Source organism: Aquarana catesbeiana, linkage group LG03 (genome assembly GCF_042186555.1).
Source record: "Aquarana catesbeiana isolate 2022-GZ linkage group LG03, ASM4218655v1, whole genome shotgun sequence".
Lineage (NCBI taxonomy): Eukaryota > Metazoa > Chordata > Amphibia > Anura > Ranidae > Aquarana > Aquarana catesbeiana.
This window is the reverse complement of record NC_133326.1, coordinates 21,412,836-21,426,647: the sequence shown is the minus strand read 5'-3', so window position 1 is coordinate 21,426,647 and position 13,812 is coordinate 21,412,836. Positions and strand designations below refer to the sequence as shown.

Below are 13,812 nucleotides of genomic sequence, written 5' to 3'. Positions count from 1 at the left end.
CTATCAGTGCCCATCCGTGCCACCCATCCGTGCCCATCAGTGCCATCTTATCAGTGGCCATCAGTGCCGCCTTATCTGTGCCCATCAGTACCGCCTTATCTGTCCCCATCAGTGCCGCCTTATCTGTCCCCATCAGTGCCGCCTTAACTGTGCCCATCAGTGCCGCCTTAACTGTGCCCATCAGTGCCGCCTTAACTGTGCCCATCAGTGCCGCCTTAACTGTGCCCATCAGTGCCGCCTTAACTGTGCCCATCAGTGCCGCCTTAACTGTGCCCATCAGTGCCGCCTTAACTGTGCCCATCAGTGCCGCCTTAACTGTGCCCATCAGTGCCGCCTTAACTGTGCCCATCAGTGCCGCCTTAACTGTGCCCATCAGTGCCGCCTTAACTGTGCCTATCAGTGCCGCCTTAACTGTGCCTATCAGTGCCGCCTTAACTGTGCCTATCAGTGCAGCCTCATCAGCGCATATCAATGAAGGAGATAAATTACCTGTTTGCAAAATTTTATAACAAACTATTAAACATGATTTTTTTTTTTTTTTTTTAATTTTCCATCTTTTTTTGTTTGGCAAAAAATAAAAATCCCAGCTGTGATTAAATACCACCAAAAGAAAGCTCTATTTGTGGGGAAAAAATGATAAAAATTTAATTTGGGTACAGTGCTGTATGACCGCGCAATTTTCATTCAAAGCTCATCAGCGCTGAAATCAAGTGGTTAAACAGCAGTAAAGAGCTGCTAAAACGAGCAGCCCTTTACTGCAAACGCACGGGCAGTCCCAGTGTGAAAGGGGTCTAAAATCAGTCTGTATATGCAGTAAAGCATGCTTTTTATACTCACTGTGGAACCTAAGGGGTTAATCCTCTGCACTGTGTAAAAAAGCCTGTTTGATCCTGTCTTCTCTGATCTTCCTACTTCTTCCACAGTCCCTAATTATTTATGCTGGTAGTTTAGAGTCTTGGGGGCACTCTGCACATGCTCAGTTTGGTGTGCACTGCTAGAGAGTTTTACTTTTCTTGGGAGAGTGCATAGGATTGGCACAGGGCCAATCAACATTGTCCAGACAGAGGGTCAGAGGTCCTGCAGCCTCATAGGACAGTCAGAGTAGAATGTTCTGTGTACTGTGGGAGACCAGACATAGTGAATGCAGGCTCCTGGGTTTAGTAATACTTTAAGCTTTTTTTTCATTTTATTTGACACAAAAAAATACTTTACTGGTTGCTAGACCCTATATCTGCTTTGAATAATGTTCGGGTGACCAGCATGAGATATTTTAAAACTGCAAAAGTCATTCTAAGACCTCCATATATTGATAAAAGAGTATACCGGAATCACGGTCAAACCCAGGCGCCAACTGGACTAAATAGCCACCCCACGCAATATCTAGACTGGAAAGTATGGAACTATATATTTATTAGAACAATGTTTATTTCCCAGACTGGCATAACTTCCTTTAGCAGGGGAGATCTTTTTAAATTTTATCAGATGGGGACAGTATAATTTTATTGGTGAACTCCAGGTATGATCTCGAAACTGATTGGCTACCATGAAAACCTGCACCAGATTTTGCACTTTCCAGTTTTAGTAAATCAACCCCCCCCCCCCCCCCCCCCAGTTGTCATTGAAAAAAAATATAACCTTCGGTGAATGGCGGTATTGCCAAGCACACAGGACCTGCAAGATCGCTTCGACAGCTGTCCCTCAGGTATGAAATATACATAAAGTGCTGCACAAACTGTTGGCGTTATATAAATCCTGTATAATAATAATAATAATTAAGATAATACCTGGAGTTCAGTTTCACGCATCTCAAGGCTTCATTTTCCTATTTTGTTTCCACTGAATTAATATTTTCTGCCATTTAACCCAAAGCAGAAACAACAAAATTTCCCCAGTCTCTGAGCCATAAATAACTTCATTGGCAGAAGGATCAAATATTAACGCATGATAAGTCATTTAGAATGAATGATAAACACCCAAACATTGCATGACTTGGCACCGCTATCTTTTAAATATCTAGGTTCACGAGGAAATTGGATAAATTTATAGGTCAAGTGGAAAGCATCTTGTTACAAATCTAGCAAAACACAAGCCAAGAACATAGTTCAAAAAAAGAAAAGGAAAATATTAACGCATGATAAGACATATAGAATGAATGATCAACACCTAAATACTGCTTGGCACCACTGTATTTATATATCTAGGTCCAAGAGCGGATTGGAGAAAGTTATAGGTCAAGTGGAAAACATCTGGCCACAAACCTGGCAAAGTACAAGCCAAGTATAATGAAAAAGCAAGAGCTACGGATAGTAAAAACCACATGCCAAAACCACCAGCAGAACCAGACATACAGTATCTCACAAAAGTGAGTACACCCCTCACATTTTTGTAAATATTTTCTTCTATCTTTTCATGTGACAACACTGAAGAAATGACACTTTGCTACAATGTAAAGTAGTGAGTGTACAGCTTGTATAACAGTGTAAATTTGCTGTCCCCTCAAAATAACTCAACACACAGCCATTAATGTCTAAACCGCTGGCAACAAAAGTGAGTACACCCCTAAGTGAAAAATGTCCAAATTGGGCCCAAAGTGTCAATATTTTGTGTGGCCACCATTATTTTCCAGCACTGCCTTAACCCTCTTGGGCACGGAGTTCACCAGAGCTTCACAGGTTGTCACTGGAGTCCTCTTCCACTCCTCCATGATGACATCACGGAGCTGGGGGATGTTAGAGAACTTGCACTCTTCCACCTTCCATTTGAGGATGCCCCACAGATGCTCAATAGGGTTTAAGTCTGGAGACATGCTTGGCCAGTCCATCATCTTTACCCTCAGCTTCTTTATAGTGTGGCCAACCTACCAGATTTACTGACACAACACCCAAAATTTACTGGCACAGCCACGTTTTTACTGGCATTTCCAAAAGTTACAAAATTACAGTTTTAAGTGCAAATTTGAATATTTAGACTACAAACAAATGCAATATGCAATTAGTGTGATTTAAGGTAGATAATAAAGCAAAAAACATTTTCTTATTTTATTTTTCGATTATAGTATGTAGGTAGCTCAGGGACAGGACTCATGAGGGCAAGAAATTAGAATGGGCAGCACACACACACATAAAAATTGACTCTCACAGTGACACTGACAGCAGTAGCACAGATGATGATGAGACCTCACCGACACATCCCCTCCTGAGTCACAGTGACAGTCTCTCTCCAAGCCAAGGGAGACCTCCAGTCCACTCCAGTCTAAACAGCACTGCTCCCAGCCTGCCTTGCTCCCATACCGCAGACCCGCACACGAGGCTCTGGCCGCTCTGCTTGGCTCCATTGCACAATGACATCACACGACATGCTCAGGCACCGCCTCCGCCAGAGCTGCCCAATCACACTGTAATAGGCACTCAGATGGTGTCAGCCGGCTTCGGACCAAGTGAAGCGTCACAGCCATATTTTTTACTGGCAACCTTTTACTTTTACTGGCATTTACTGGCAGGAGATAATTCCCTGTTTTTTACTGGCTGCTAATAAAAATACTGACGGTTGGCAACAGTGCTTCTTTAGCAAGGCAGTCGTCGTCGTCTTGGAGGTGTGTTTGGGGTCATTATGTTGGAAGACTGCCCTGCGGCCACGTCTCCGAAGGGAGGGGTTCATGCTCTGCTTCAGTATGTCACAGTACATGTTGGCATTCATGGTTCCCTCAATGATCTGTAGCTCACTAGTGCCGGCAGCACTCATGCAGCCCCAGACCATGACACTCCCACCACCATGCTTCACTGTAGCCAAGACACACTTGTCTTTGTACTCCTCACCTGGTTGCCGCCACACACACTTGACACCATCTGAACCAAATAAGTTTATCTTGGTCTCATCAGACCACAGGACATGGTTCCAGTAATCCATGTCCTTAGTCTGCTTGTCTTCAGCAAACTGTTTGCGGGCTTTCTTGTGCATCATCTTTAGAAAAGGCTTCCTTCTGGGAAAACAGCCATGCAGACCAATTTGATGCAGTGTACAGCGTATGGTCTGAGCACTGACAGGCTGACCCCCCCACCCCTTCAACCTCTGCAGCAATGCTGGCAGCACTCATATGTCTATTTCCCAAAGTCAACCTCTGGATATGATGCTGAGCATGTGCACTCAACTTCTTTGGTCAACCATGGCGAGACTTGTTAAACCGCTGTATGGTCTTGGCCACCATGCTGCAGCTCAGTTTCAGGGTCTTGGCAATCTTCTAATAGCCTAGGCCATCTTTATGTAGAGCAACAATACTTTTTTTCAGATCCCCAGAGAGTTCTTTGCCATGAGGTGCCATGTTGAACTTCCAGTGACCAGTATGATAACACCAAATTTAACACACCTGCTCCCCACCTGGGACCTTGTAACATTAACGAGTCACATGACAATGAAGAGGGAAAATGGCTAATTGGCCCAATTTGGACTTTTTCACTTAGGGGTGTACTCACTTTTGTTGCCAGCGGTTTAGACATTAATGGCTGTGTGTTGGGTTATTTTGAGGGGACAGCAAATTTACACTGTTATACAAGCTGCACACTCACTACTTTACATTGTAGCAAAGTGTCATTTCTTCAGTGTTGTCACATGAAAAGATAGAATAAAATATTTACAAAAATGTGAGAGGTGTACTTACTTTTGTGACATACTGTATATGCAAATCCTGACTTTTGCAGTAAGGCCCTGTCCACACCTGAGCAATTTAAAGCTTCACCAGGAGCACCTCAACACCCATCACTAGGATTATTAGTATTCGGGGGTGTCTGTTCGCACCTGAGCATAGTAACGCTTGAAGCTTGTTACTCAAAAAAGTACATAGGGGAGCCAGACAGTGGCCGGTGGCAGTGGAAATTTTCCTGGCATCAGTGGCAGTAGACATCCTATTTGGTATTAGAGAGAGGAACAGAGCCCCATCGTTGGTATTATTGGGAGAAAGGGTGCCCCATTGTTGGTGTCAGTTGGCAGAATAGTGTCTCGTATCAGTGGGAGACAGTGTCCAAAGGGCCGGATAAAGGCAAGCAAAGGGACGCAGTTTGGCAGGCACTGGCCTAGATAATGGAGCCTAAAAGCCAAGCTCAGTCAAGGAAAATGAAAAAATAGCACCCGACCTGTAAGGTTTTCTTATTGGTTTTTCTTAAAGTATTGGTTGATCTAAGTCCCCAACCTCCCTGACACCAATGACTGGCTTTGTGGTAGACAACCCCTCCATGGACTGGGGGGGGGGGGGATGGGTTATTGGGGTGCAGCCTGTCACCTGTGTACAGGGTTCACCAGTGCTCTGTAACAATTCTGTGTTTGCAGTCTGTCACCCGGGGGAAGGGGGAGTGCAGCTTGTCACTGAAAGTCAACAGTTTATGGGGCTCAGCACTGGTGTGACAATCCTGTCCCCGGGCCAGCTATCCTCCCTCCATTCTCCTCCACCTTCCTTTATGTAGGTTATTGGCCAAGTGATGTGACCACAGAAAGGAAATCTGGGAGAAGGAAAGCGGGCGTCCTCTGGTTGTGGGAGGGTGGCAGTGCAGGCTGTGCTGGCATGCTCGCCCGCCGCCCACCCCCAGCCATGCAGCCCAGTCCCCAACACGCCATGGACCAGCACCAGTCTGCAGTCCAGTGGTCTGCGACCTCTGCTGTAAGTAATCTGGTTCCTGGGCAGGGGGCTTCTACACTCCAGAGGATCTCCACAGTCTTCTTGGTGTGTAGTGTAATGGAAACTGAAGCATCACCCCAATGCCAAGAGGTATATACCACTTTATTCCAAAAGTCAGAGGGACAATCCAAAGAGTAACAACGCATTTGTGGGTCCAAATCAGCTGCTGCCAAGGCCTGTGCTTGCAATCACACTGGAAAAACAACATTAAAAAGGTCAAGTTCACTTCTACTCCATTTACATTGTTTTCAATGAAGCCCTGATGAAGCAGTGGTGTGGCGCATCAATTTCCATTTTTGAAACATACTACGAGCCAAGGAGACTGTGGCGTGCCTCTGGGGTGCAGACGCCGCCTGCCCAGGAACCAGATTACTTACATCAATACTTTAAGCAATACCAATAAAATAACCTTATGAGTTCAGTGCTATTTTTCCATTTTCCTCAACTAAGCCTGACTTTTTAAAAGTCTAGCTTGGCCTTGCCCTTACACCCACAATGTTAAATGAGCCTGACCTTCATATAAAGGGACTAATAAAAAGGCTTGGGAAGCATCAGGGCATGGGCACAAACCCTACTCTTACAAGGAAAGCCAAAATGTGTATACCGATCTCTGTATCTACCAGTCATGTATATCTGAACCCTTACGGTATTTTGTACTGCCTACAAATATGAAGTCAACCAGAAGTTTCTTAACACCTTCTCAGACCTGGCATCCCTTTAATTAGGCCTCTACACCCAAGGGCGGGATAGACTGCCCGATCAATGACTGGCTGTCACAGTGGTCACATGATCGGAAGCCCATCAGATTGGAGCTGCATATGACATATTTACTGGCCCCTTCCCCAGCTCTCCATCCTGGAGATCCCCCATCCTGTGTGCCCGCAGCACCCGGTGGGAAAGAAGGGAAGCTGGCAATTCTGCGGAGCGGGGGGCACACAGGGGGTCCGGGAAGCAGGGGGAATAGGGTGGTGCACAGGGAGAGTGAACGCTGATAAGGGGGTAGCACCAGTCCTCCTGTACCATGCCTGGGCAGCAGGGGAATGGGTTGTGAGCAGGAGAGGGGGTGATCAGTGCGGGGGGGTGGCAATTGGAACCAACCCCATGTGCCTTGCAGCAGCTGAAAGCTGGCGGGAGGTAGAGGAAGAGAAGCCGACTTTCAGCTGTTGCAGGGACAGGCACGAAGGGGATTGGTTCCAGTAAAGGCCACCCCGCTGCACCAATCACCCCCTCTAGTGCCCACATCCAATTCCCTTGCTGCCCGGACCAGGTTCAAGAGAACCGGTGCTAATCAATTATCAGCGGCCCTGCACACGTGGGTGTTAAAGCCCATACTCTTTTGCCACAGTACATATGCATTATGTGTTCGGCAAGAAGTTGTTATAAGTTTATTAAGATTCTCAACATTACTTTTCACAATAGGGTTCATTTACTAAAAGCAAAAAGACTTTTCGCTTTGTAAGGGAATTTTCCCCAGAGCATAGTGAATGAGGTGAAGCTCTGCCGACTTCCATCATCCAATCATCTGCAAGAAAAAAATTCAGTTTCTTTTCCTTGCATGTCATTAGGTATACATTGCAAAGTGAAATTTCACCCCATTCACTAAGCTCTGGGAAAATTCCCTTACAAAGCAAATAGTCTACTTGCTTTTAGTAAATTAACCCTATTGTGAAAAGTATTGTTGAGTATCTTAATAAAGATATAACAATTTCTTGCTGAACACGTAATGCAAGGGTCTTCAAACTACGGCCCTCCAGTTGTTCAAGAACTACAATTCCCATCATGCCTAGCCATGTCTGTGAATGTCAGAGTTTTACAATGCCTCATGGGATGTGTAGTTCCGCAACAGCTGGAGGGCCATAGTTTGAGGATCCCTGACATAATGCAAATGTACTGTGGTAAAAGAGCGTGGGCTTTAACACCCACATACAGGGCTGCCGATAAGTGGTTAGTACCAGTCCTCTTGTCCCAGTCCCAGGCAGCAGGGTGAATATGATGTGGGGAGGAAAGGGGGTGATCAGTGCGGCGGGGTGGCATTTGCTGGAACCGATCCGCTGTGTGTCTGTCCCTGCAACAGCTTAAAGGTGGCTTCTCCTCTTCTACTTCCCACTGGCTTTCAGCTGCTGTAGGGAGAGACACACATGGGATTGGTTCCAGTAATTGCCAACCTGTCATTCTGATCACCCCCTCTCCTGCCGACATCCAATTCTTCTGCTTGCAAAGTGATCAGCCTATGTACCTTTTGTGCCAACCCCAATATATTTTTATGGCCTAAATATAATTTGTTTGGCTTCCCAATGCCTATTTAAAGTGGAGCTCCACCCAAAAGGCAAAGCTCCACTTGTTTGCACCCTTTCCTCCTCCACTGCCACATTTGGTACTTTTTTTGGGTGGGGGGGGTGGGGTGGATGGGCAGGTACCTGGTTTTGACAGGTACCCGATCCCAATTTTGGCTCAGTTTGCGGTGGCAAACAGAGTTGGGATTTCGGCGGCTCCTCCTTCTCCCGCAGCCTTCTGGGACACTTCACAGGTCCCAGAAGATTGCGGCCTATCACAAAGTGCAGCGTGCTTCACGCAACGCATCACTGCCAGGTTTCCTTTACCTAAGATGCCGGCGCCAGCACCCGATTGCCAACTAAAGAATCCGCTCGGGTGAGGACACCACTGGACCCCTGGGCAGGTAAGTGTCCTAATATTAAAAGTCAGAAGATACAGTATTTGTAGCTGCTGACTTTAATTTTTTTAGGGGGAGCCAGGAGCTCCGCGTTAAGTTTAAACAAAGCTCATGAGCTCACAGAGGTTGTGGACTTATGATTTAGATAATACTTATTAGCCAGAGTGCTGAAAAGCAATTTGTATCAGTTGACTTTTGTTGCAATAAGCAGAACCCTGAAATCCATTTACTTCTAAGGATTTTCCCTGTCAATGCAACTCCTTAACAGGCAGTTTTGGATGATGCTTTGTTCTGATGCGGGCGAATAATTGTTTTCTGATGCCGCTAACAATGGCCGCGTTAGAGCTTCAGGCGCTTTTCAAAGTGCAGTGCCTTCCTCTGCATTGTTTGAACAGCAGCCCTCTATTCACAGCCTCCCCCCTTTCAGTCCTCGCTTTGATTATGTTTTCGCGGCCCGGCCGTTTCCTATGTGAGGTGCTGTTGGGTGTCATTTCCCTCCCTGAGTGTTTGTCAGTTCATGGAAAGATTCTTTGAACTGCTATGCAGGCTGAAAGAATCAGAGAGCTTTGTCTGCGCTGGGATAGACGCCCAGAAAAACAAAAGCACCAGAATAGTTCAGACTATGATATTCATCATGTGAGAATTTAGAACTATCAGCAAAGGATTGTGGTGTTCATGCAAGACAACATTCGCTGAATATTGGATCACCTGCTTGTAGTTCTGGTGGTAAAAAAAAAAAAAAAAACTCACCTAGTGCTGCTAATTTAACTACTTGCCTACTGGGCACTTTTACCCCCCTTCTTGCCCAGGCCAATATAGAGCTTTCAGCGTGATCACAGTTTGAATTACAATTGCACGGTCATGCAAAACTGTACCCATATGACATTTTTATCATTTTTTTTTTTGAGACTGAGCTTTCTTGTGGTATTTAATCGCCACTGGGTTTTTTAATTTGTTGCTATAGAAATAAAAAAAAGAGAACATTTTGAAGAAAAATAAAAAAAGGGTTTTCTTACTTTTTGTGTTGTAAAATTTAGCAAATAAGTAATTTTTTTTCTACTTCACTGATGGGCGCTGGGGAGGCTGCACTGATGGGCGCTGGGGAGGCTGCACTGATGGGCGCTGGTGAAGCTGCACTGATGGGCGCTGGTGAGGCTGCACTGATGGGCGCTGGTGAGGCTGCACTGATGGGCGCTGGTGAGGCTGCACTGATGGGCGCTGGTGAGGCTGCACTGATCGATCATCAATGCCCTGATTACCAGTGTAAATTTATGCTGTCACAAGAGGGCCGGTTGTCAGCTTTCTTTTCCTCACACAGTGACAGCACTGAGAATTTTTTTTTCTACTTCACTGATGGGCGCTGGTGAGGCTGCACTGATGGGCGCTGGTGAGGCTGCACTGATGGGCGCTGGTGAGGCTGCACTGATGGGCGCTGGTGAGGCTGCAATGACGGGAAGAAAAGGAGTCCTTGCTGCAAAGGCATATTAGACTCTGTAATGGGGTTAGATATTTGAGGTGAGCAGGAGTTGCACCTGAAGGTAGTGGGTCACCAGAAGCACTGTGAAGATATACGAGCTGTTACTGTAATACACAGTGGTTTTCACTATCTTTATGGGATTTTTCAGATATATGTTGAATTTTGTTCACATTAATATATGTTGTTTCTGATCACAAGCCCAGTGCAGTGTTATCTGATCAACGAGTTGACTTCACATGCATATTATAATGTGTTACACCTTACTGTAGCACTAATCTTTATTTAGTTTGTGTTTAATTTATTTATATACCCGTTGTGCTGCACTTATTTTATATATATGTTTATGTATATATACTTATATGGTGGTTTTAGTGAACACACTGGTGAAGTGCTAGCAGCAATTTATGCCTGGGTTACAAGGTATATTAATTTGAGCACTTAAATTACAACATGGCTTGTGTAGCAATTTTACAGTATCTCACAAAAGTAAGTACACCCCTCACATTTTTGTAAATATTTTATTATAGCTTTTCATGTGACAACACTGAAGAAATGACACTTTGCTACAATGTAAAGTAGTGAGTGTACAGCTTGTATAACAGTGTAAATTTGCTGTTCTCTCAAAATAACAACACAGCCAATAATGTCTAAACCGCTGGCAACAAAAGTGAGTACACCTCTAAATGAAAATTTCCAAATTGGGCCCAAAGTGTCAATATTTTGTGTGGTCACCATTATTTTCCAGCACTGCCTTAACCCTCTTGGGCATGGAGATCACCAGAGCTTCACAGATTGCCACTGGAGTCCTCTTCCCCTCCTCCATGATGACATCACAGAGCTGGTGGATGTTAGAGACCTTGCATTCTTACACCTTCTGTTTGAAGATGCCCCACAGATGCTCAATAGGGTTTAGGTCTGGAGACATGCTTGGCCAGTCCATCACCTTTACCCTCAGCTTCTTTAGCAAGGCAGTGGTCGTCTTGGAGGTGTGTTTGGGGTCGTTATGTTGGAATACTGCCCTGCGGCCCAGTCTCTGAAGGGAGGGGATCATGCTCTGCTTCAGTATGTCACAGTACATGTTGGCATTCATGGTTCCCTCAACGAACTGTAGCTCCCCAGTGCCGGCAGCACTCATGCAGCCTCAGACCATGACACTCCCACCACCATGCTTGACTGTAGACAAGACACACTTGTCTTTGTACTAAAACACTGTTTGGTCTCATCAGACCACAGGACATGGTTCCAGTAGTCTGTTTGTCTTCAGCAAACTGTTTGCGGGCTTTCTTGTGCATCATCTTTAGAGGAAGCTTCCTTCTGGGATGACAGCCATGCAGACCAATTTGATGCAGTGTGCGGCATATGGTCTGAGCACTGACAGGATGACCCCCCACCCCTTCAACCTCTGCAGCAATACTGGCAGCAGTCATACGCCTATTTCCCAAAGACAACCTCTGGATATGACATTGAGTACGTGCACTCAACTTCTTTGGTCGACTATGGTCATGGCCACCATGCTGCAGCTCAGTTTCAGAGCCTTGGCAATCTTCTTATAGCCTAGGCCATTTTTATGCAGAGCAACAATTCTTTTTTTCAGATCCTCAGAGAGTTCTTTGCCATGAGGTGCCATGTTGAACTTTCATTGACCAGTGTGAGAGAGTGAGAGTGATAACACCAAATTTAACACCAAACTTAAGCTGTACACTCACTACTTTACATTGTAGCAAAGAGTAATTTCTTCAGCGTTGTCACATGAAAAGATATAATACAATACTTACAAAAATTTGAGGGGTGTACTCACTTTTGTGAGATACTGTATATGCTATTTCAGACAGCAATTCTGAGCTCCAGAAGGCAGATGGTTGGGATCTGATGTCACAGACTGCACAGCATAGAGCAGAGGGCTGACTGTAATCTGAGACCTGAGTGAAGGAAATGACAGGCCCCCTTTACACAGTCTTATAGAGAAACATGCACCGCTGAGGCTGTCCATCAACCAGTTGTGAAGTTGTGTGCTGGGGGGGACAGACTCCGGGGATTGTCTAGTGTCAGTATAGGCTGCCAGAAGTGACTCCTGCATATAGCAGAGGGAGGAGAGAGGAGACAGAAATCACACCAGGTGCTTTGGATTGAGGCTAGTGCACACTATAGAAGGATATGCTTGGTTTGTTTTTCATTTCAGAGATCTCCAACCACTTTAACCACTTCCCACCCAAGGACGTCATATGACGTCTTTGACTTTCAGTGTGAATATCTGAATGATGGGTGCAGCTACATCCTTGTTTTCAGCCGGCGATTCTGTGCACCATAAGAACGATCATAGCGGCAGTTCCGCCGCTTGATCGTTCTTACAGGCGACGAGAGGGGACGTCCCCCCCCTTCCGCCGCCATCCGGTGCTTCTCCGGGCTTTCCTGTGCCATCGGGGACCCAGAGAAAGAATCAGCCACCGCCGGATGACGACCATAGAGATTTCTGGTGACCAGATGGTCACCAGTCGTCTCTCTATGACCGACGGAGGCCCGGGCGCGACGTTATGACGTCACGTCCGGGCCACGGATGTAAACAAACCTGTGATCGCGGCTGGTAAGCATGAGATTGTGGATTTTTTTTTTTTTCCGATCTCATGCATTCCAGCCTGGAGCAGAGAGATGTGGGGGTCGTATTGACCCTGCATCTCTCCATAAAGAGGACCTATCACAAACAATTCCTATTGCAAGAGATGTTTACATTCCTTGTAATAGGAATAAAAGTGATCAAAAAATTAAAAAAAAAAATGTAAAAGAAAGTAAAAAAAAAAAAAAAAAAAAAAATAATAAAAAAAATAAAAAAATAAATAAATTTAAAACGCCCCTGTCCCCGGTAGCTCGCGCTCAGAAGCGAACACACACGTTAGCCCCACCCACATATGTAAACGCTGTTCAAACTACACATGTGAGGTATCGCCGCATGCGTTAGAGCGCGAGCAACAATTCTAGCACTAGACCTCCTCTGTAACTCTAAAAACGTAACCTGTAAAAAATTTTAAAGCGTCGACTACGGAGATTTTTAAGTACCGAAGTTTGAAGCCATTCCATCAGTGTGCGCAATTTTAAAGCGTGACATGTGGGGTATCTATTTACTCGGTGTAACATCATCTTTCACATTATACAAAAACATTAGGCTAACTTTACTGTTTTGTTATTTTTTAAATCATTTAACTGTTTTTTTCTCCAAAAAAACACGTTTGAAAAATTGCTGCGCAAGTACCGTGCGAGATAAAAAGTTGCAACAACCACCATTTTTTATTCCCTAGGGTGTCTGCTAAAAGAAAAAAAAAAAAAAAAAAAAAAAATATATATATATATATATATATATATATATATATATATATATATATATGAGCGGCAAGGATGTGGAATTCACTTCCACAGGCAGTGGTCTCAGCGGGGAGCATTGATAGCTTCAAGAAACTATTAGATAAACACCTGAATGACCGCAACATACAGGGATATACAATGTAATACTGACACATAATCACACACATAGGTTGGACTTGATGGACTTGTGTCTTTTTTCAACCTCACCTACTATGTAACTATGTTTGGGGGTTCTGAGTAATTTTCTAGCAAAAAAAATTTGGATTTTTACATGTAGGAGAGAAGTGCCAGAATAGGCCCGGTATGGAAGTGGTTAAAGTGAAAGCCTGACCTATGTCTCTGGATATCTTAAGCACATGTTTTAGCTGCTGCCTATACACCTGAAAGAAGAAAAAAGGTGTTGAAAGTTAATATGTTACCATTAGGTGGAGGGGTGTTTTGGTGGGTCCCTTAGCAGACATCTTTTCCCAGAGTCCCCGTCGTACATATCGGATGGTGGTTCCTGCAATGTGAAACTCTCCAGGCAGTTCAATTTTCCAGTCACTGTTGATGGATTTCTTAATGGAATCTTTCAGAGCTGAACAAGTTAAGCATAAAAAAAAAAACAAAAAAAAAAAAAACACATCGTCAGTTGCCAGCCCGACC

The 13,812-nt window shown here is 44.8% G+C and overlaps 1 protein-coding gene across 2 annotated transcripts in view; it reads right to left on the bottom strand.

Moving 5' to 3' along the window:
- Positions 1-13,812, bottom strand: part of ADAMTS17 (ADAM metallopeptidase with thrombospondin type 1 motif 17) — a 407,931-nt gene that overhangs the window by 56,500 nt on the left and 337,619 nt on the right. For both annotated transcript variants that reach the window (XM_073618375.1, XM_073618376.1), the window contains one exon: positions 13,587-13,744. In XM_073618375.1, the coding sequence (XP_073474476.1) occupies positions 13,587-13,744 (158 nt within the window). The remainder of the gene's footprint in view (positions 1-13,586; positions 13,745-13,812) is intronic.